The following is a 22,806-nucleotide window of genomic DNA, read 5'->3' as shown; positions in this document are numbered from 1 at the left end:
TCATTAAAAAATATTGAATATTCAATGAAATGAAATGAAAAATAAGAAAATTTATTCCGAAAATCATCATCATATCATCTGATGAATTTCATTATAATTTCAGTGGAAAAAAAGGATTGAAAAAGACTGAAACAAAAAGCAAAAAAAAAAAAAAAAAAAACAAAGAACGATCATTCATGATTATGATATTAACTAGATAAGGGGCAACCATTGATTTATATTTATGAAACAATGTAGCAAAATGTATCCTTATTTGATTTTTGCTGTTGTTGTTGTTACTTTATCTTTTTTCTTCCTTCATCAGTGGCATTCTCGGTGGTTGATTTTCATTTTTTTTCTCCTTTTTTCTTCGTCGGTAGCATCGATAATGAGTGCATAATGATCTAATCACTTGCAGTTACTTTTTTTTGGGGGTTTGCATTCAGTTATAGGTATTGATGACTAAAAAAGAAGAATCCACTGGTTTGTAGAAGTAGAATGTTTTTTTGTTTCTTCAAGGATGTCTATATAGTAGTACAAGGGGGCAAAGAACGAAAAAAAAATCCAAAATAAAATTGATGATTTTTTCGATTTTTTTTCTTGTAAATTCACAGGAATTTCAATTTCAATTCAGGATGTTTTCGAACAGAGCAGCAATGTGCAAACGAAATCAATATTAAATGAAATCGAAAACTCGAAATAAATAAATAAAAAATGAATTTCCAATGAAAAAGAAATGGAATATATTATGCTCGTTTTTTTCACCCGTTCAGTTATATTTTTAGGTCTGATTTTTGTTTGTTTTGTTTTGTTTTTGTTTTCTCTATTCTTCTATTGAAAGTTTGATTTTTTTTCTCTCATTTGAAATTCACTCTTTCTTTCTTTTTCTTTCAATTCGTTTGGTTTCTCAATTTCATTGCCATTTGAGAATTTGATGCCGACGATGTAACCAATGATGATGATAACAATCGACCGGCATTGCCGGTTATTCGACAGTGTTTTAAAAAGATTTTGAAATTTTTTGAAAAAAATTTTTCAATTTCAATGTTGTTGTTGTTCACTAGAATAATGTCTATACACAAACATAGATTATTGTATAATATTAACCCTTTCGTCTACTTTTTTTTTGTTTTCATTTCTGCCATCATTACTTCTCGTTGTTTTCGTTGATGTTGTCTATAGAGAGAAAAAATTCGCCATAATGTTTGTTTAGATTATGATGATGATGATTAGGATAATAATAATAATAACCAGACAAAAAAAAACAACGACTACAACGACGATTTATATATTCCAAGGTTGTTTAGATGTGTGTTTTATCGGTGGTTGTAGGTGGTGTTGTAGGTGGTGGTTATCAGTTGATTTACACTTGATTTTTTTTATCTAATCCTTTAACATCTTTCTGTCCTTTGTCCTTCCTATCCATTTCGACTTAACCATCCTCTTCTCCCCCCCTTCATCAAACGAAACAAAATAATGAACCGAACAAACTACAGAAGATGACAGAAACAGAATTCAACAAACAAAAAAAACCGCCACATCATTTTTATTATTATTATCATTATTAATATTCCCATTATCATCATCATCATCATTATAATAATAATAATAATTTTCTTTTATAAAAATCCCCTTTATCATGATGATGATGATGATGAGGATTTGGATATTTTCAACAACTGAAAAGCAACGCGTGCATCAATGAAAATGTAATCCCCAAATGCCTTTTTCTCCCACCTCCAAAATACATATGTAATTCATTACTACTTTCATTTGATCTAAAAATAGTGTGATACAGTAGATGATGATTGTAATTGAAAAAAAATTAATGTATAGAATCTTCGTTGTCTCTTTCTCTTCTTTTAAATTATTTATTCAACAACAACGAAAATGATATTGGGAAAACATCTTTCGAAAATGGGAAATTCCCGGGAAAAATTCCCAACAAAAAAAAACGAAGCAAAAATTTCATTTCTTAAAAATAAATTTTTATTTTTTAGATTTTTTAGCAAAAAAATTTCTGATTATTATAATTATAATTAGAGCAAAAAAAACATCATTTGAGAATAATAATCAAATGATAAATGAACATATTCTGTGTCTGTGTGCATTTAAATAGAAAAAAAGAAATGAAAACGACGAAATCAAATGTGTGTTTCTGTGTGTGTGTGTTTACACAAGATGATCCTCGAAAAAATGAAGATGTTTGGAAAGAAAAAAGTAAAATATAAATTCAAGGATGATGTGCCAAACATTTTTGACATTGATAAGAAATTAGACAAAAGGAAAAAGAAACCCAATTTTTGTTTGTTTGTTTGTGTTTGAAGTAATTTTTGAAAAAAAAAATATGAAAATCTTTGGCTCATTTGGTGGATAAATTGTTGTTGATGGTGGTGGTGGTGGTGGTGGTGAATGGACAATTCTTCCATGATTCTCTTTAATTATAAATTTTCTTTTTTTACATTACAAATTTATAATCATCAATATTATTTACATTATTTATAAAATATTTAAAAAAAATTGATAAATAATCGTCCAAAATTAAATATCACATCATGGTCCATTGTATATATGATTGTCATCATTTTTTTTTTCATTGAATAAATATGGCTGAAAAAAACAAGGTGGAACATATTGTGTGTGTGGAACATCACTTAATAATCACGATAATGTTTGCTGTGTGACCAATACGAATAAATCTCAAATGTCATCTTTTGCCAAGTGTTGATAAAAATGATGCTGACCATTTGGATCTGGAAGATGATGATGATGATGATGATGATGATGACGAAGATGATGTTGGTGATGGTAATAATGTTGTTGTCGATGATGTCGATGATGAATTTTTGGATAATACAGATGATGATGTCGAGGCGGAAGAATTATTACCAAACATTGAAAATTTTGAGCTTGAATGTTGACTATTATCATTATTTTTTGTTGTTGCTGTTGTATTAAATGATGATGATGATTGAAATGGTGATGGTGAGGAACTTTGAATCGTTGATGATAGAAATTTTTTATTATTCGATCGATAATTATTATTATCGGATAAAATTGCTTCATAAGCATGACGATTAGGTGGTGGTCGTATATACACTCTTCGTAATTCATCATCATCATTATCAAAATATGATCGATTTTTATTGTTACTGTTGTTGGCTGTTTGATTACCCAATGGTTGATAACGTTGAACATTATTATTATGGTGGTGGTGGTGGTGGTTATTATAAAATGATGATGTTGATGAGGAGGATGATGTTGATAATGAATTAATAGTCGATGATGATGATGATCCAGATGTAAATAATTCATTATTAAAATCATTATTATTATTATTATTGTTGTTATGATTAAAATTATTTTGATAATAATTTTTATAATTATAATTTTTGCTATTATTTTCGGTGTTGTTGTTGTTATTATTATTATTGCCATTTTTTCTATTCGGATTTGGATTATTTTTGTTGCTGCATTGATGACCAAAATTATTAAAGGACATCGCCGTCCGTCCTCATTGAGTAGTTCATTAATATAAATGGTGTTTGTGTGTGTGTGTTGATGGTGGTTGGTTGGTTGGTTTTTGATGGTAGTTATAACAAATCAAAAATCAAAAATCCAATTTTTTTTTTAAATGACCAAACAAAGTATCATTTAAACGAATGCAGAAAAATTTTGATTTTCATTTGTTTAGTTTTATAGGCAGCAATATTTCTTTTTCCCAAATTCGTTTTTCAATAGAAAAATTGACAATGGAAACGTTGTTGTTGTTGTTGTTGTTTTCTCCAAAATTATTGAATTCTAATAACGGTAAATTTTCCGGGAAGAAAAAGAAAGAAAAAAAACAAGAAATTATTGATTGATTTGAATATGATTCTTTTCAAAATTGTCAACTTCATTCATCAAAACAAAACAAAAAACAAACAAACATTCAATTCTCAAACCGAAAAACCCAAAATGATTAGCATCACTTCTGAAATTCAGTTTTCATTCATTCATTCATTAAATGTGCCATAACATTCACTTACAATGTTCAAATGACAAATGGAAAAAAATGTTTGTTTGTTTTGTGTTTTTTGGTTTTCAAAATTAAAATTAGAAATTTTTTTTTCGAAAAAATCTTTTACTTTTCAATACGGCTGATATGTTTCTCTCTCTCTCTCTCTCTCTCTCTGTTTGTCGTTTTTAATGGGGGCCGGTAGTTTGCTTCTGTAATGGTTAATAGTTAATGATAATGATGATGAAATGGTAGTTTTTGTTACCTGAAAATTTGAAATGATTGACGCCTTTGCCTTTACTTTTTTTCATAATCATTATTGACTTTGTTTTCTCTCTCTCATTTTAACTCTTTCAACTCACTGAAATTCTTCATAACTAACTACTACTGTTTATATTTCTCTTCCCCCCACATTCATTATTCTCTTTTTTTTAAAGTATTATATTTTCATTATCATAATAATCATCATCAGCGTTTTACATACATCAAAACACTAAATACAACAAACATTTTTTTTTTTGGTGTCATTTTGAATCGAATTGAAGAAACAGAAAAATTATTCAAAAATCAATCAATCTTTTTTCTGTGGTAAAGCAAAAATGTACATTTTTCCCACAAAAAACAATCTCAGAAATTCATGATTAGGTAATTTTCATTAACATTCAAACACACAGAGAATCAGAAAGAAAAAAAAACAAACTAGATTTCAAATTGATTGAATAATTGAATGAAAACAAAACAAAAAGTAACGATGTCAATCTATTTTGCGTTTGATATAATGTACAAAGCGAAATTTTTCGTTAATCCTTTTTTTTCGCTGTTGGTTGGTTGATATGTTTACAACTATGTAGCAAGCTACCAAAATTAACATTTTGATGGACATATTTCTGACATTCTGGATGTTCAATGTTTGTTTGTTTTGTTTTGCCTTTACATAACCGGAGTGATCATCAAATCATCAAGTAGATGTTTGAAAAAAAAGAATGTTCTTTTTTTTTGATGCGGCCTGTCGTTGTTTCGATAGTAAATTTTAAAATTGAAAAAAAAATCCTTGAAAATCCTTGTGTTGTTTGTTTGTTTCTCTCAACTCTTTTTTTTGTTGTTCGAAGAAGTTTTTCTTTGAACAAAAAAAAGAAGTTCAATGAAATTTTCAATTGAAACATCGAAACAGAACATACAGAGAGAGTGTATGAGATTTTTATATTCAATAAGAAACAGGTAAACACACACACACAGGTAACCTTGATTGTTTTTGTTTTGAGAACAAAAAAAAAAAAAAAAATCGATAAAAGAATTCCACAATCACCAACTGGCCAATTTTTCAAACATTTTTTTGCTGCATTCTTTCTCTCTCTCTCTCTCTCTTTCTCTACCCAAACACAATGTCATATCAGATAGGGGGGAAAATACTTTTTCTTTTCAAAAACATCCATTCAAAAAACCATCATACAAAAAAAATGATTATGTAAATTTTGTTTTTCCCCACCATAAATATGGAATAATGATGAAAAAATTCTTTCCAAAAAACTTGCGACAAGTTTTCAACATTTTTGTTTACAACAAAAAATTCTTTCATTAGATAACATTTTAATTAACTTTTTTTTTTTCTTTTCTGCATAACTATGTTGATGATTTTCATTATCATTTGTTGATGCTTTTTTATTTTCGTTGTTTAGAAAATATCGACAAATTCAAAATTATTAAACAAAAAAAACACAAAGAATCCTTACATGAATGAAGGTAGAATGGATATCACATTCAATCAATCAATGATGGTGATGATAAAATGATGATTTTAAGAAATCCAAGGTTATCAAAACAATGTTTGATTAGACATCAAGATCAAGATCAAATGATGATGATGATGATACACACAAAGAATATTCGGATGGCTAATTTTCACATGAACTTGATTTTTGTTGTTTTCAAAGACACAACAACAACAACAACAACAAAAACGAAAAAACATAAGACACACAAACTTTGTCTATGTATATTCTTGATGATTGAGTCGTGGTGTGTGTGTGTCATGTCACACACACACATGGAGGACAACGAGAAGAAGAAGAAGAAGATACCCGTATAGTCTGGTGAGAGTGTATACAGAGAAAAGTTGAGTTTGAGAGTTTGAGTTTGAGTTTGTATTTTGTACACGGTTAATTCCAATAATGATCTTCGAATGAATGAATGAAAAAATCAAAGAATATTCCCAAATTGATGCTATTGCTGTGTTTTAATTTATTTCAAAAACAAACAAAATCATTATGGCTGTGTATCGATGATATTGATTGGATGCAATTTATAGAAAAAGAAAAAAAAGAAAAAACCAAAACCAAAAAAAAAAGAAAAAAAAAACATTTCTGGATTTTTCATTTAATTTTCTCTCTCTCTCCGTGTGTTTGTATCATGTGTTTGTATGGTTAGTGTGTGTGTATCACACTATGCCAATATGGGGAATACACATACACACACATACCACATCAACAAACTAACCAAACCAACAACAACAACAGAAAAAAAAACAAGACGAAGTCGAGACGATGATGATTTTTGGTCGATGTAAAAAAATTGTGATAACCGCATCAACAAAAAAATACAAATATCTTTAGACATACAACAGAGACACAGACATTTGACAAAATGGATGATTCAAAACAAAACAAAAAAAAAGCCAGTCACATTAGACATGTATTCCCATTATATAAAGCTAGAACGACACATTTTTTTTTGAAAAAAAAATCTAAATAACGACGACGACGACAACACAGACATGAGCCATGAAAATAAAAAAATTATTATACAACACAGAGAGAGACATTCAGCGAAAAAAACTGAAAAAAGCATCTTTTTTTTCAAAAAAAAACAACCAGAGAGAAAAAGATCAATACAGAGAGATAGATGGATGGAGGGAATCTTCTTTTTCTTCTTTGCTACAGTGCATATACCCAATAAACACACATACACACATACATAGATAGACTGAACTTCAATGGGAAAAGAATTGATGCTTTAAAAAAAATATTAAGCTCTTTTTTTGAACAAACGAGGAACATTATTTCGAAATCATCATCATATATAATATCTCTGTCTCTGTGTGTTAAACATGCAGAAAGAAAGGAAAAAAACACAGACAAACATCAAGAGAGAGAGAGAGAGAGATTGGAAAAAACCAGGCGAACGAACGAATCCAATGATAATGATGATATATAATTCAGACAAAACAGACATTCAAAAAACAACATCACACTGCACAGTACCTCTTCTTTGCAACAAAAAAAAATTGAATGAATTTCAAACATCATACCCAATCGGCGGTATATAGTTGTTATAAAAATATATCCGAATCTTTTTCGTTGTCGTTGCTGTTGTTGAATATTTTGGTGATAATGATGGCCCGTGAAATTCGACTATAACCAAAATAATAATGGTTGTTTATAATTCGGTTTTTTTTGTTTATTTTGTTTTTTGGTATGAGACTGCGGCATACGGTAGTGGTGGTGGTGGTTATGGCTTCTTTGATTTTACTACCCCAAAATTCTCTCTTCCCCCCGGATGATATCTTTGATTTTTTTTTGTTTTGTTTTGGTTACAAGAATTTTTTGTTTTCAATGATGATGACTACTACTACGACAAATGTTTGCATGTATAGAGAATAGATGGATAGTGGATATTTTGAAAAAAGAATTTAAAAAAAAACAAATTTTTTTTTCAATAAAACGGGATGTTTATGCGGGTGTTTTGATTTTGAATTTTAAATTCCCATTACTGTAGTTATTCAATGTTATGTCTGGTTCGGTTGGTAGCTTCAATGTGATTAATCCAGATTTATTTTTTGGTGGAAAACATAAACATTTTTTCCAAAAAACATTCGGAAAATCTCAGGATAGATGCGGGAATTTTTTTTTAATTTCAAAATTCCCGCATTTTTTGAAAACGCCATATTTTAATGGGAAAAAAAACTAGAAAATTTTCTGATGATTTTAACCCGAATATTGTGGATGATGATTGTCGTTTGTAAATGGAATTTTTTTTTACTTAATCTGCACTAAAAATATTTAGATTCTATTTTCTTATTTGCACTTAGATATTCATTCAGGATGATGATGATAATTGTTTTTTACATCATCAAAGCCGGTTGCCAACCAAATAAACATCACCTTAATCATCATCATCATCATTATCATTTTTTGGATGAATATCTAACCAACCTCAAGCTTGTAGGAAAATGAAAAAAATAACCAAAAACAAAACAAAAAAAAATCCCCACTAACATCCGTATATAATTGAAGAATCAAGATGATGATGATTATTATTATGATGACGATGCTGAAAAAAATATTAACAGAATCTAATTCTGCATTCTGAATTAACGATGATGATGTTGTTAATTTTTTTAGACGAGAAAAAATGTAAATTATCATCGTTTTTCCTGGTTTTCAATTCAAATTTTCATTTCCGAATGAGGAAAAAACGAAAATTTCACCAAAAAAAACACTGTTCATTTCATCATAAATAAATGATGTAATAAAGTTTTGTTTTGAAAAAAAAAGAATTTCAAGTTGAAAATTAGACAAATTTTCAAGTAATTTTTTTTCTTGTTTTGTTAATGAATTTTTTTTCTGTTGGAATTCATTATACACAAACACACATTCGCCTCTCATAATTATTTCAATGTGTTTTCGGTTTGGAATGTTTTTCTTTCGGCCAGGAAAAATAAGCTAATTTTCGTTAGCCCGGTGTTTAAACTAAACTAACCAAAATTCATAATTGCCGGATTCGGATTTTTGTTTTAGTTTTTCGGTACGAAATCATTATCATCTTTAATTTATGATAATGATCGCACCAAACTTCTCTCTCTCTCTCTCTCTCTCTCTCTCTCTCTCTCTCTCTCTCTCTCTCTCTCTTTATGGTTGTTTTTGCGGTCAGAATTTTACAAATTTTCATTTTTTTTGAGTTTGGTTTTCATGTAATTATCATCATCATCATAAAATAATGGTCATTAAAAACCATAAAAAAAACAACCGAAAAACTAATTTCAACCAAACCAAAAAAATTCATTCATTCATCAATTCATCGATCATTTTGAAGCCGTGAAAACAAAAAAAAATTGCTTCAAATGATCAAATAACCACAACCACAAACATCAAAAAAGAGGTACCAAATAACCAAAATGAAGAAATGATGAAAATTTCTAACATTCGGAAAAAGAAAAACAAACCTGGAAACCAAAAAAAAAAAAACAAGAGGCACTCTATGATTTAATTATCATTTTTGTAAGTTTAACAAATTTTTTTTCGGTCATCATTATTGAGCTCCGGTTATCTATCAATATGTAGTTGGTGGATTGTGAAAAGTTTCACCAGGTTACATTCATAATTGATGGAGAAAAAAAAACCAAGAGGCCCTCGTGAAAAAACCATTGCATTAAATGAAAAGACCAAAAACGATGATGATAATGATAAAAATGATGATGATCATCATCATCATTATCTTTATGGTTATTTTCAGTGAAACAATAAAGGATTTACTTACATTCAAAACTTTGAAGAATTTTTGCTTTTTCGCCTCTTTGATGAAATGAGAAACACAAAAATGCAAGCAAATTTTGCTGTTGCTCAATATCGAATGATAATTTTGTGGGGGGATGTTGAATTCAACTCTTTTTTTCCAGATCCGGAATTTTCTATTTTTCGTTTGTTCGAATCATTATTTGATATGGAAAATTACTACTACCATAAGTATGATTCTTGTTGAATTCTTATCTAAAAGTAATAAAATTCTGTAAGAAACAAAAAAAACTGGGAAATAATTTGATCAACACTAATGTTCTCTCTCTCTCTCTTTGATGATGATGATGATGATTTTAAATTTGTTTGACTGTCACTATCATCATCATCATCCATAATCACCCATCATGATAATGATAATGATAATGACAATGATGATTATAATGATGATTTACTGAATGATTTTTGTTGCTTGTTTTTTTTGACCAACTTCAAAAATCTTTATATCATATATAAAGTCATCAATAAACTTGAAAATCAAATAACTATGATATAATAATGATGACTTATAATAATAACCCATTATAAACCAACAAACCATAACCGAAAAAAATAATAATAACAAGCAAAACAAATAAGAGGGGAAAAAACAGAAGAAGAAGAAGAAGAAGAAGAAGAAAATTTACAGTAGCCGATTTGTCATTGCCGGTAATGTTATTATTATTGTCATTATTTTCAAAGTTGATTCGATGTTTTTTGTTCTGCTGTTGTTGCTTGAACCAAAAAGACATTATGAAAAATTCTATTGTTTTTTTCATCCATTCATTCTTACTTACTGAAAAAAAGCAAAAACAAAATCATTATTATCATCGTTATTATAATGATGATGATCAACAACAATCATAATATCACCACATAAAGACGACAACCATTATCATCAGTTATCAATGATGACGAGAAAAAAGATGTCGAGAAAAAAAAATATATTAAACAACAGCAGCAATTTTAAAATCATTTCAATATGAAAATCATCGATTGTAATGCATCGATAATTTGTTATCGATATAATTACAAAAATTCTTGTCAAAAAACAAAAAAAAAATTCTTGTAAAAAACAAAAAACAAATTCTAATAACATTCGAATTTCGAATGAATTTGTTATTCTGAAACAGAAAAAAATAAATTCTCAAAACAACGCCATCTATGAATGAAATTCCATAATATTAGCGGTATGTATTCGAAACAAAAACAAGAATCTTTTAGCAGCTGTTTTCAAATCAAAATGATGATGGTCAAATTCTAAATGATTATTATCAATGAAATAAAATAATTATTATTGTTTCAAATTGTCCATCATCATCATCATCATTATCATTGCTTAAAAGGTTTGTTTTTCTGCCACCGACCGACAAACAAAACAAAAAAAAATTTTATTACATAACTACAGATTTATTTATAAAAAAAAATGTAATCAAAAATAATTAAAAACGAACGAACGTCTTAATGATTAGTCTATATACTTAAAAGATCATTTGATAATAAAAAAAAAATAACCATATCACATGAAAAGTTTAACCTTTATTGATCATTGTTCAAACAACGATTTAAAAAAGAAAAAAAAATCTATGGTCACATTTGATGATTATTGTCATTGACTACAATTCGAATGAAAGAAGAAGAAAGAAAAAGCTTTTTGGATAATCATCAATCATCAATGTAAACATCATTTATTGCCAAAATGATAACTAATGCCAACTGGAAAAATAACGACAGAACGAGAGAGCAAACGAATATACTTGATGATTATCAAAACAATAATCAATAATTCGATAAAAGTCTCTATATTTTTTTTAATGATATAATTTTGTGGGTGTTTTTTTTCTTTTTAAATGCAAAAAACAACAACAAATTTATGGTTAATTTCCAAAAGCAAAGTCATCGTGTGTCGTCTTCGTCTAACATTTTTTTTTTTTTTGAATGGTTTATTTTTATTTGAAAAGATTTTTCTGCTTTCTTTCTTTCTTTGCTTGCTTATCTCCTTATCTTATTTAATAATAATGATAATGATTTGATGAAAACAACAAAAAACAAAAATTATATTGTAAACGTTAGATGGCTGAGCTGCTATTGGAATTTTTTGTTTCTTTTGGATGAGCAAAATATATTTGATCATCATCATCATCATTCGTTATTTTTCCATCCTCCACACGTTTCGTTTTAATTTTTTTTCCCAAAAAATTTTCTTTCTTTTTTTAGTTTTTCCTTTTCTCACAGTCAAAACAAATCTTTGTTTGTTTGCTTGTAAATCTAATTTAAATATTTTTTTTTTGTTTTGTAGATTTGATCCTATAGAAATTACCAATTGAATTACGATTGAAAAGTTAAAAAAAAAGATTCATCATCATGCCTCATAGGTAAGCTGTCTTTTTGTTTGTTTGTTTGTTGTCACCACCAAGATTTTGAATAATTTTTTTTTTTGTTGTTTGATTTTTTTGAAAAGATTCGGTATAAATTTAGCACCAAATTCAACTGATAAAAAATGTGATGCATTCATTATAATATCATATGATGATAAGCTAACATTTACACGTGAATTGGAACAATATAGAAAATTAATTGATGAACAAAAAGAATATGATATAAAATATCAGATTGAAGGTGGAATGATTGTTTTACCAAGTAGTTCATTTAAACGTTTAATTTATACACCGGTTGGACCTATCGATAGAGATTTTGATGATGTACGTACATTTATGGATGCTGCAACAAGAGGTTTATCTCGTGCTTTGAAAGCTGGTGCAAGAATGCCATTAATTGTATTACCATCGAATAATGGTTTTAATGAACAATATTCATTATATGATCTGTCAATTTTACTTGGTGTTTATCAAATTCTTTATGTACCATTGGAAAATCGTGAATCTAAAAATTTAACTAAAGTTGATTTTATTGATTTTACAAATTTCTGTGATGTTGAACGTGAAACAAAAATCATGAAAATTGCCAAAGCAATTGAATGTGGACGTGGTGTTGCAAGAGATATTGGTGGATCTGATCCAGAACGAATGAGTGCACCAAACACAGCAAGCTATATTGAAGCTTTATTTGAAAATTCATCCATCAAAGTTGAAGTGATTAGTGATTTGAAAATAATTGAAAAAGAATTTCCTTGTTTAGGTAAGTGTGTTAGGTTAAACAAACATCTTATTGGTTAAATCCACTGAAAATCTATCTATTTATCTGAATATTTAGCTGCCGTAAATCGTGCAAGTGTTGAACGTCATGCAGCTCGTGTGATATTTTTATCATATGAACCGGAAGAAACACCCGAAAAGACAATATTTTTGGTTGGAAAAGGTGTTACATATGATACTGGTGGATGTGATATCAAATCTGGTGGTGTAATGGCCGGTATGCATCGTGATAAATGTGGTGCTGCTGCTGTTGCCGGTTTTCTTGAAACAGTTAACAAATCGAAACCGAAAAAAATTCGTGTTTATGGTGCAATGGCTATGGTTAGAAATAGTATTGGTCCAAATGGTTATGTTGCCGATGAATTGATTGTATCACGTGCTGGTGTACGAATTCGTATCGGTAATACTGATGCTGAAGGTCGTATGGCTATGGTTGATTTGCTTACATATTATAAAGAGAAAATTATTGCCGAAAATATACAAAATGCTGAAATGTTTACTATTGCAACATTGACTGGTCATTGTTGTATGGCTGTTGGTTTTGAATATTCAATCATATTGGATAATGGTCCGGCAAGAAAAAAGAAAACAGCACAATTAATTCAGGCAGCAGGTGATCGTGTTGGTGATTTATTCGAAGTATCAACTATTCGTCGTGAAGATTTTAAATTCAATGAAGGCAAATCTGAATATGAAGAAATTCTTCAAAGTAATAATGCACCATCATCAAGAACGCCACGTGGTCATCAAATACCTGCTGCTTTTTTGATTCAGGTTTCAAAATTGGATCAACATGGAATCGATTCTGATTTGCCAATACCATTTTCACATATCGATATTGCCGGTTCATCAGGATCTTTCCCGGGTGTACCGACTGGTGCTCCAATACGTAAGCAAATTTTCAATTTTTTGTTCCAATATTAATTTGATTGATTTTTTTCCTATTTAGCCGCATTAACCGCTCGATATTTGATTGATGAATTTTAATTTAAAAAAAAAAACAAAAAAATAATAATTTAATTTGTTTCAATCAAATTATTAACAACACCTGCAAATAAAATAACTTTTCGTTGTTCTTTTATATTACAGGTAACAAAATAAATAAATGGCCTATTAAATGCAACTGATAATACTGTTGTACTTTTTTTACCTCCAGTCTTTTTATTTGTACTACTACTATTGCTTTTACTTTTACTTGATTCTTGACTGACGGTTTTTTCTTTAAAATTTCCATTCAAACTAATTTCCGAATTGAATATTATTGATTCAAGACATAAACCTTTTGGATTTGTTGATAAGCCACTAAAATCCGCTTCATCTTGATCGAAAATTTTTTGTATACCAATAATTTGCCAAACATAAGCTAAATCGATATTCATTTTAAGTTTTATAATTGGAATTTTTATCTCCAATTGTTTCAATGCCATCAATTTGGATATTGATTGAAGTTTATTTTGTGATAATTGATTAATTATATCACGTGGACTAGAACCTTCTTTTGGTAGAATTAATATTAAATTTAGATTTGCATTTATATATGATAATTCTACACATGTATAACCTTGTTCATTATCATGATAATATTTAAATTGGCCATTATGTACTGAAAATGAAATATCCATTGCTTTATCATATTCGGTGGTTGTTGCAATGCTTGTTCTACCTTCATAAGAACTTTTAAACAATTGTTTCAATTGTTTGGATGATGTTGCCGATGAAATTGATTGACGTGATTCATTTACTTGCAATGTAGTGCTATTAATCAATAACATATTCGATACGGTTGGTACATTTTGTATTACTTTATTAATACGTCCCATTGTAGCATCGCTGTAATAAAAATAATAATATTTTCAATTAGAATTACAATAATCAATTGATTTAGTCAAATTACCTGACTTCAGCATCAATCATATTGTATAGTTCAAGACTAGTATCTTCAAAATTTACCAGTTTAAGACTGGTATCAAGATTTTTCGTAACATTATTCATATATTGTTCGTTTAGCTTGTATTTGGAAGAAATATAGATAAAATTATACATTTTAAATTCCATATCTTGTAATGATTTAATTTCGCTTATAATCGACTTTAATGCACTGGAAAAATCATTAATATTTCTTAAACTAATTTTCATATCGAAAATACTATCTCTCATTTCATCGAATGATGCATTTTTAACACCGGATAATATACTTAATGCAGCTATTTCCAATGATAGTGGTGACAATACAATGTTTGTTGTTTCTCGATAAAGAAAACGCATAAGTTCCAATGAAAAATTAATACATTTAGCCATTTTTTCACAAACAATTTTTTTTTCTTAATTCGATTGATTATTTGAAAAGTTTTGAACTTTTATTTCATTTTATGGCAATTGTTGGCGCTTGTTTATTTTTGGAATTTTTTTTTCAATTATTCGATTTAACTATTTCAATCATAATGTTAGGCTACTGTTGAAATAGTAAATCACTACATGTGTTTTATTTGAAAAAAAAATAAATGAATTTTTGTTTTTCCATTTTGTGATTGTTGAAAAAAAATGAGTTTCATTTTACAATTTCAACGGCAAATTCGCCATTACATTTATAATCCAGTTTATAAAGGACCATTTGAATATAAGAAAAAAGATACAAAAATGTATAATTATCCATTCGGTATCAATAAAGGTCGATTAGAGGAAAAATTTGCTGAAATCAATGAAATTCGTGCTAAACCATTAAATGATGAAGATGTTTCACCATTTCATTTGGTCTGGAGATATAAACATTTATATGGTAATCCTTGGAATCATAAATTAATTCTTAAACGTTTAGGATTACATCGATTACATATGAAATCACCGGTTATCATACCAAATACACCACATTATAATAGTATGCTTTGGGAGATTAAACATTTGATTCGTTTGAAACCATTAAAATTTCCCGATGGATTACCAACTGAAGATGATTTAGGTTCAATTAAAGTTGATTTAGAAACAGGTGAAATGCGTATTAATCGTGCATTTCGTATACCAAAAGAATCATTGGATAAAAGTGATCCACCACCATTATTTCGTGGAAAATATTTACGTGAATATTTAAAATGGTCATCCGGTTTGATTGGTTTTTCCTTACCACATCATGATATTGATGATAAAGATGGTAATCGTATTGAAGATTATGATAGAAAAATGAAAAATTATTATCAACATCAACATGTATATTATAATAACAATAATAATAATGGCAAAAAGTAATTTTTACAAAAATAAAAATTTAATTAAAAAATCATTAATTAAACTACATATTTTAATTGTTTATAAAATTCCAATGCATCATGGTCAATAATTATATTGTCAATATTAAAATTAAGTATTTTAATATTATCTAATGATGTAGAACGAGATAATGCGACATATGCTTGACCTGATTCAAAAATTTTTGCCAATGATATTTCAACACCATTCGTTATAGTCATACCTTGTGATTTATGTACGGATAATGCCCATGCTAATTGTAATGGTAAATGTTTTCGATAAACAGTAAAATTATCTTGTAAACGAAATGACCATTTATCATAATCGATTATTGTTTCAATACCATTAATAAAACGTATTCTTGGAAGTAATTGTTGTTGTTGTTGTTGAGAACCTAATCCATTTGATTCACATTCAAAACCAATAACAATACCGGTCATACCATTACAAAGTCCACGATTTAAATCTAAATTTTTATTCAACATAACTTGTGCACCGATTTTCAATTCAAGACGACGTGGTGTTGGACAAAGTGAATCAAGTATTTCACTATAAATACCATTACTATCTTCAGCCAAAAAATATTGTGATTTTGTTTGAATTTTTAATAATTGATTTGTATTCACTGTATCAACATCTTGACGTAATGGAAATAATTGTGTTGGTATTGAATTATTTTTTCTTAAATCATTTTCAGTTGTTTTAAGTAATGTTTCACGAACTAAATTATTCATTTTACCAACACGTATCATTTGTAAAATGTTAATAAATATTTTATCTGTTTGTCGTTGAATTTTTCTTAATTCAAAATAATATTTTATACAATCTTTCCATGCTTTACATTGAAATGCATGTTGTTTTTTTTCTTGTGATCTTCTAGAAATTGGTGGTAATTGTAGAAAATCACCACAAACAACCAATTGTATACCACCGAATGGAGAATTTCGTTTTCGTATAATTCGTGCTACTTTATCAAGTGTTTCAAAATAATCACCCGGTACCATTGATATTTCATCAATAATTAAACATTTACAATTTTTCCAACGTTGTAATTTAAGTTCATTTTTACATAAACGTAAAACAATTTCTTGTGGTGTTAGTTTTCGTTGCATCGAATCGATTTGTTGCATTTCTAACCAACTAACAGGAATACCGGAAAATAAATGCAATGTAATACCATTGATTTGACATGCAGCAATACCTGTGCTAGCTGTAACAAAAGTTGAATCCGGTGGAAGACGACTAATTATAAATTTGAGTAGATAAGATTTTCCTGTACCAGCACTACCAGTAAAAAAAACACTTTGTCCATGTAAAACAGCACTAACAACTTTTGATTGATCATCAGTTAGATTGGTTGCATTTAAAACTTTTAATGCACGAATTGGTGATGGTATAATTGATGATAACATTTTACGTTTAGTTTTTGGACTAGATTCAGAAATTTGTTCCAAAACTATAGATCGAAAAAAAGGAAATTATTTTTATTTTATTCAAATCAAATTCATTCACTTACTTGTATCAAGTTTTCGTTTTGAAAAATTACCATTTTTAGCTGCTAATGGTGAAGTAACTTGTTGATTTTTTTCCATTCTCTTATTATTATTAGATTGTTGTAGATTGGTACGATCACGAAATGATATAGCTTTAATAAAATCATTACCAGTTAATGGACTTATTTTTTCAATATTTGAATTTCTTGATTTATTTAATCGAAGATTAGCTATATTTGGATTTGAATTGAATAATTGACATTTATTATTGGCGGTGGTAGTTAATTGATCATTATTACTACATTTTAAACAAAATCCTTTTAAAAATAATGATAAATCATTTGATGGACAATTCGATATGAAAAGACGAATATTATAATCATTGAGCAGAATTGAACATTTTCCTTCGTTTACAAATCGTGTATTCAAACGATAATTTCCTTTATTTTTAGCCATTGTAAAACGTTTTGTTTCTTTTGTTTTATCATTACAAACTAATAGAACACAATCACCACAATTATTACGACATAAACATAATCGACCATTTGTTATTGTTGATTTATTTAATAATGATCCATTTGATGATAAATTTTCTAAATTTATTAGACATTTTATTTCAGGTATTTCGACACTCATTTTGGTTACAAGAAAAAATCAAAACCAAAAAACCAAAAAAAAACAGTCGAAAAAATTCAAAAAATCAAATCGAAAAAAATCAACGAACAAAAATTCTGTCTCGTAAATAAACAACGTATCGTATGTTTGCCACGAAAGTAATATTGAGCAATTTTTTGACAAGCAAGAGCTAGCGGTCATCGCACGATTGACGTATACACATCAATATATGCGAATGATGGCAGTGGGCCTTGGCTAGTTTTTTTTTGTCCATCGGGTCAATTTCATCGGGTTCTCCTGCTAAATTCTACCCTTTTTTTCTGGTTTTTGGTTCCAAACATATCTTTGATTTTTTCAAGAAAAAAAACCTTTTCAGTATTCGTAATTCAGTATTCCAAATTTCGATCAACAAGTTGTAAACTTTTTTCCGGAATATTTCATCGAAAAAATCCAATTCCAATTCTTTTTCGGTTAACCAAAATTGTGATATCAAATTTTTTTCATCGTCATCATCATCATCATCGTTACATTGAAATCTTAATGAATCATTCGATTCGATTTTTTTTTTTGACGATTCACTGTGGTTAGTATCTCTGATTAACTAACTAAACTGTATTGAATATTTGTATCTATTAACAACCAAACATAACCAAGGTTTGTTTTTTGTCAATATCGTTTATTGGTTTTTATATTAAAAAAATTTTGTCTTTTAGTTTCTCTCTCCGTATATTTGTGTTCTCAATATTCGCAATCAATCTATCTATCGATAATTTATTATCCATACGTCAAGTGGATTAACCTTCTTCTTGCTGCTCAACTCATATTTCATTGTTTGTTTGTTTTGTTTTTTCGTCATTAAACCAAATAACTGTTTATGATCTACATTTTTTTCTGTTTTTTGTTGCTGAATTGTAATGGATAATCACTGTAGCAGCGGTAGCAATGGTGATGATCTTTTATTAAACAACAAAAACAACAACGTTGATTTAGATGATGCTGATGATAATAATATAATGAATGCATCACTGATATTACATATGGCATTACAAAAAATGGATAATATTATTGCAAGTAAGTAGATAGATTTTTTCCGCAAATAAATTTGATTAAAATTTCAAAAATTTTCTAGCCAATAATGAAATTGATCCAATGATCAATTCGACAAATACAAATACAAATCATGAAAATTTGAATGGAAAAGATTCATCTGATCAACAACAACAAAATGGCCACATAAAACAACAAGAGAAAAAACATTTTGAACAAAAACAAGATAAATTGAATCGTTTATTACAAGAATTAAAAGAATATTCTAATGATAATGATGATGATTTACATACATCATCATTGGATGAAAATCAAGATGAATCTGCTAAATCAAAATCAACGAAAGACGATAATGATGATGATGGCGATGAAGGAGATGTAAATCAAAATGTAAGTGAGAAAAAGATAATTTGCACAGAAACAAACAAACAAACAAACATCCTGGATAGATGGCAGAAGATGTAATTAAATTACATTTTTTCGTTATCGATAATTTGATATTACGTTGATAATCAATATTCAAAAATGTGATAACACATGACAATGTAAATTGACATTGATATCTCACTTGATAATGATTTTCTTTTTAAAATTACTTTCAAGTATCTCTACCCAAGAAAAAAAAAGAAACTGTCCATGGATTCAACATGGAACAGTTTCTGTTGTGTGTAGGTGGTTATGGTTATGAATAATCATTGAATCTGACAATTTTCGTTTCCACAAATCTTATAATCATCATTGTTATAAATGATCATTTATGGACATGATGAACATTTACAAACCACACCAGAACATAAATTAGATTTTTCTGTTGTTGTTGTTGTTTCCAATATGAAAAATTTTTCCAAGATGGATGATGATTTTGATGTTTGAAAAGATCAAGTACACACAACTCTGAATATATAGAGAGAGAGAGAGAAAAGAATGTGTGTGTGGGTTTTGGGCTTTTTTTTTAATTTTAATACTTTTTTTCCTGGCTATTTTGCTGCTGTCGTCATTATCATCATAATTCATTCATGATGTTTTCATTCAAAAAAAAAAAAAAAATGAAATGAAATTTTCTCTGAATGAATTTTGTTGTTGTTGGATGCAATGATCTAACAACAACAACAACAACAAGAAAGTCTATTATGTTCAACAACAACAAGAGACGAATGAAGAAGAAGAAGAAGAAAAACTTCCATTCATTTGATATTGAATTTAATGCGAAAAAATATGACATGATGACATCATCCACAAGATGAATATTTTTCTCTTTCTTTCTTTTCAATGAGCAAATTCCTGATAGATTTGATCATCGTTTTGACTGAAAAAAATTTGACAATTTTTTTTCAGTGTTTTTTTTCTATTCGTTCAATCGGATCATCACGAAATTTTTTTGTTTTTCTTTCGCAAAAAACTATTGGTCATTTCATCATTGGTCAAGTGTCGAGTGTGTGTGATTGTGATTGTTTGACCACAACAACATCATTCTCAACGATAATCATTATTTTGTTGTTGTTGTTGCTGTTGTTTATCTACATCTTTTGCTCTGAAAAAAAAATTGAAAAATAATAATAAGTTTTTTTTTGATTGAAATAACAATTTGACAACCTGAAATAATGATGATAATAGTGATGTTTTGTTCGGTTAGCTGATCAAATTAGACTTCTGTACTTGTTGTTGTTGTTGATGTGTGTGTTTGATGTCTATCAAGTGAAACAAAATTTCTTTGAACATCCCGAATTTGGTGGTGAGTTTTGCTTTTTTTTTCTTCTGTTTGTTGCTTGTTACCTCATTTTTCCTCAACTGTACTTTAGTTTGGTCGAAATGAATGATTTTGTCTTTTAAACCAAACCAAATAGGAAAAAAAACATTTATCAAATTTTTCATCTATCAAATGATAAATTGTTTGACATGATTTTCTTTCATTTCATTTCGGTAATTTCGATCTAAATCTTGTCTTTTTTCCTATGTTTTTTCTAACGGGAAGAAGAAAAATACCCGTAATTTTTTTGCACTGATAATTTAGTCTAGTTTTGTTATTTAGCAAATTAGCGGAAAACTACAGACGACGAAAAAATCAATTCGAACGAAAATATGAATAAGCTCTCCCATGCATAGACAGTTTCGATATTTCGACATTTCGATGTTTTTTAGACGATCGAAACAGTTACAAAGTACCATAAAAAAATATATATTTAGATATTTTGTTGTTGTTGTTGTTGTCGACATTCATTTTCAACAACAACAACAAAAACAACAACAAAAAAATATAACTGAACTGAATTCAATGATTGACCAATTGATCTATGAATGAATGAATGAATGAATGAAGAAGAAGCGAGAGAGAAAACAATAAAAATTACCTTTACCTAACATGACATGACATGACATGATTTGTTTTTTGTCTAATTCCTTAACTGTATGTTTTTTGTTGTTGTTCAAATGATTTTCAATTGTTTTGTTTTCTTGTATATGTTTTTGTATGAATTTGTCACCAGAATAATTCTATTTATAAACATTGTTGATTTTTGTCCATTCTATGCAGAATTCGTAAAAAAACTTTGACGAATTGGATTTTTGTTTATTGCAAATACACAAATATGATGCACAATGTTGACAAAAAAAAATAATTCCTGAATCAAATAATCATTGATCGAAATGGATGTAGCGAAACAAAAAATTGATATAAATTTTTTCAAACAAGTAAAATCAAATTCTCTTTCTTTCTTTCTCTCGTTCATATTTGATATGTCATTTTTATTTCAAACGGAAAACATAGATCATCCTCAAACTTTTCTTCTTTTCTCCAAATTCACTTGTTGTCGTTGTTGTTGATGATGGTTATATTTTTATCACGCAGACAGACACAGACTTGAAATGAACAAAAATATACGAAAAAAAAACTATTTTCAAACTACAAGAAAAATTCTTATTTCCCGAACTATTTTTGAAGCTATAGCTTTGAAGAGATACACAACAACAACCAAACCATCCAACTTCTTACAAAAACCAAACCAAACCAAACAATCAAAAGAAGCTGAACTAAAATGAAAGAAGAAGAAGAAAATTTTCATAATAAAACCATGAACAACGATAATGATGATGATGAAGAGAAACATAACAGAAAAAATTGAATGAGGATAAGCAAAAAAAAAAAGCATCTTTGTCTTGATTCTTTTCAGTAAGATTTGACTGAAGATATTCACACACATAACACACACAACGTATATGAATTCGTAAATGTTATGAATATGATGATGCATCTGTGTGTGTGCTTGGATGCTGTAAACACATTTACACACACCGGTGTGTTTGTCGATTTGGTGCCGAATCTTTTTTTCCTTCTTCTTCTTGCTTGTGTTATATAAGAAAAAAGTGTGAATTACGGCATTCATTAATAAAGGCATTAATTCATTGTTTTGTTTGAGTGTAATTGAATGGATGATGATGAAGATTTGTTTAAAAAAAAAACTTTTTTGCAAGTGATTTTCGTAAAAGAAAAATATATCTGCGTTTTTTCATGTACCTTATGTACAACATTGCCGTATGGTGTGAATGCCAAGAAAAATGAAATTGAAAATGAAGAAATTCAATGTTCTTTGAACATTTGATGTGTTTGTTTGATGTGTTTGCCGAAATTGTAATCCTGCTGCTGTTTAGATTCAACAAATGTTTTTTTCGTTGTTGTTTTTTGTTTCAAATTTGTTTTCCACAATACAATTTCTTTCCTCTAATTAAAACGAGGCCGA

At 28.3% G+C, this 22,806-nt stretch overlaps 6 protein-coding genes across 10 annotated transcripts; 3 read left to right on the top strand and 3 right to left on the bottom strand.

The window, feature by feature from the left end:
- Positions 1-1,945: 1,945 nt before the first annotated feature.
- LOC142645088 (uncharacterized) lies at positions 1,946-9,961 on the bottom strand. Of its 3 annotated transcripts, none has more exons than XM_075820383.1 (2): positions 9,509-9,961; positions 1,946-3,780 (listed from the first exon to the last, which is right to left on the bottom strand). In XM_075820383.1, exon 2 carries the CDS (start codon positions 3,479-3,481, stop codon positions 2,687-2,689), a length of 795 nt encoding a protein of 264 aa, XP_075676498.1. In that variant the 5' UTR covers positions 3,482-3,780; positions 9,509-9,961; the 3' UTR covers positions 1,946-2,686. The 3 variants fall into 3 exon arrangements, with proteins under 3 accessions (XP_075676498.1, XP_075676496.1, XP_075676497.1); XM_075820381.1 differs by lacking the exon at positions 9,509-9,961 and adding an exon at positions 5,707-6,990; XM_075820382.1 differs by lacking the exon at positions 9,509-9,961 and adding an exon at positions 3,909-4,018.
- A 1,764-nt stretch (positions 9,962-11,725) lies between these two features.
- On the top strand, positions 11,726-13,826 carry Dip-B (Dipeptidase B). Its single transcript, XM_027338674.2, has 4 exons — positions 11,726-11,897; positions 11,984-12,660; positions 12,736-13,566; positions 13,627-13,826. Exons 1-4 carry the CDS (start codon positions 11,887-11,889, stop codon positions 13,662-13,664), a joined length of 1,557 nt encoding a protein of 518 aa, XP_027194475.2. The 5' UTR covers positions 11,726-11,886; the 3' UTR covers positions 13,665-13,826.
- On the bottom strand, positions 12,407-15,032 carry LOC113789179 (serpin B11-like). 3 transcript variants are annotated; one of them, XM_027338676.2, is made up of 3 exons: positions 14,572-15,032; positions 14,239-14,507; positions 12,407-14,172 (listed from the first exon to the last, which is right to left on the bottom strand). In XM_027338676.2, the coding sequence occupies exons 1-3, from the start codon at positions 14,973-14,975 to the stop codon at positions 13,694-13,696; spliced, it is 1,152 nt and encodes a 383-aa protein (XP_027194477.2). In that variant the 5' UTR covers positions 14,976-15,032; the 3' UTR covers positions 12,407-13,693. The 3 variants fall into 3 exon arrangements, with proteins under 3 accessions (XP_027194477.2, XP_075676495.1, XP_027194476.2); XM_075820380.1 differs by having other exon boundaries at positions 12,407-14,169; XM_027338675.2 differs by having other exon boundaries at positions 12,407-14,507.
- A 102-nt stretch (positions 15,033-15,134) lies between these two features.
- On the top strand, positions 15,135-16,710 carry mRpL30 (mitochondrial ribosomal protein L30). The gene has a single exon (XM_027338687.2). It carries the CDS (start codon positions 15,219-15,221, stop codon positions 15,915-15,917), a length of 699 nt encoding a protein of 232 aa, XP_027194488.2. The 5' UTR covers positions 15,135-15,218; the 3' UTR covers positions 15,918-16,710.
- Positions 15,956-18,059, bottom strand: LOC113789183 (ATP-dependent DNA helicase PIF1-like). The gene is made up of 2 exons (XM_027338684.2): positions 17,434-18,059; positions 15,956-17,373 (listed from the first exon to the last, which is right to left on the bottom strand). Exons 1-2 carry the CDS (start codon positions 18,044-18,046, stop codon positions 15,956-15,958), a joined length of 2,031 nt encoding a protein of 676 aa, XP_027194485.2. The 5' UTR covers positions 18,047-18,059.
- An 880-nt stretch (positions 18,060-18,939) lies between these two features.
- Positions 18,940-22,704, top strand: LOC142645089 (uncharacterized). The gene is made up of 3 exons (XM_075820384.1): positions 18,940-19,096; positions 19,155-19,462; positions 21,603-22,704. Exons 1-3 carry the CDS (start codon positions 18,940-18,942, stop codon positions 21,609-21,611), a joined length of 474 nt encoding a protein of 157 aa, XP_075676499.1. The 3' UTR covers positions 21,612-22,704.
- The last annotated feature ends 102 nt before the right edge of the window (positions 22,705-22,806 follow it).

This window comes from Dermatophagoides pteronyssinus, unplaced genomic scaffold (assembly GCF_027571235.1).
Source record: "Dermatophagoides pteronyssinus isolate colony J.1.1.1.1 unplaced genomic scaffold, Derpt_VIB-CSIC_2022.12 sq0006, whole genome shotgun sequence".
NCBI lineage: Eukaryota > Metazoa > Arthropoda > Arachnida > Sarcoptiformes > Pyroglyphidae > Dermatophagoides > Dermatophagoides pteronyssinus.
The sequence above is the reverse complement of the archived record's forward strand: the minus strand, read 5'-3'. Positions and strand labels throughout refer to the sequence as shown.

Excerpts from the sequence above, each read along its gene's own strand:
- LOC113789183 (XM_027338684.2), bottom strand. The coding sequence starts at position 18,046 with ATGAGTGTCGAAATACCTGAAATAAAATGTCTAATAAATTTAGAAAAT. Across the intron at positions 17,374-17,433 it reads AAAACGAAAACTTGATACAA|TTTTGGAACAAATTTCTGAA; the intron begins GTAAGTGAATGA and ends TTCGATCTATAG.
- mRpL30 (XM_027338687.2), top strand. The coding sequence starts at position 15,219 with ATGAGTTTCATTTTACAATTTCAACGGCAAATTCGCCATTACATTTAT.
- Dip-B (XM_027338674.2), top strand. Across the intron at positions 12,661-12,735 it reads AAAAGAATTTCCTTGTTTAG|CTGCCGTAAATCGTGCAAGT; the intron begins GTAAGTGTGTTA and ends CTGAATATTTAG. Across the intron at positions 13,567-13,626 it reads ACCGACTGGTGCTCCAATAC|CCGCATTAACCGCTCGATAT; the intron begins GTAAGCAAATTT and ends TTTCCTATTTAG.
- LOC142645088 (XM_075820383.1), bottom strand. The coding sequence starts at position 3,481 with ATGTCCTTTAATAATTTTGGTCATCAATGCAGCAACAAAAATAATCCA.
- LOC113789179 (XM_027338675.2), bottom strand. The coding sequence starts at position 14,975 with ATGGCTAAATGTATTAATTTTTCATTGGAACTTATGCGTTTTCTTTAT. Across the intron at positions 14,508-14,571 it reads ATGATTGATGCTGAAGTCAG|CGATGCTACAATGGGACGTA; the intron begins GTAATTTGACTA and ends TTTTTATTACAG.
- LOC142645089 (XM_075820384.1), top strand. The coding sequence starts at position 18,940 with ATGGATAATCACTGTAGCAGCGGTAGCAATGGTGATGATCTTTTATTA. Across the intron at positions 19,097-19,154 it reads AATGGATAATATTATTGCAA|CCAATAATGAAATTGATCCA; the intron begins GTAAGTAGATAG and ends AAAATTTTCTAG.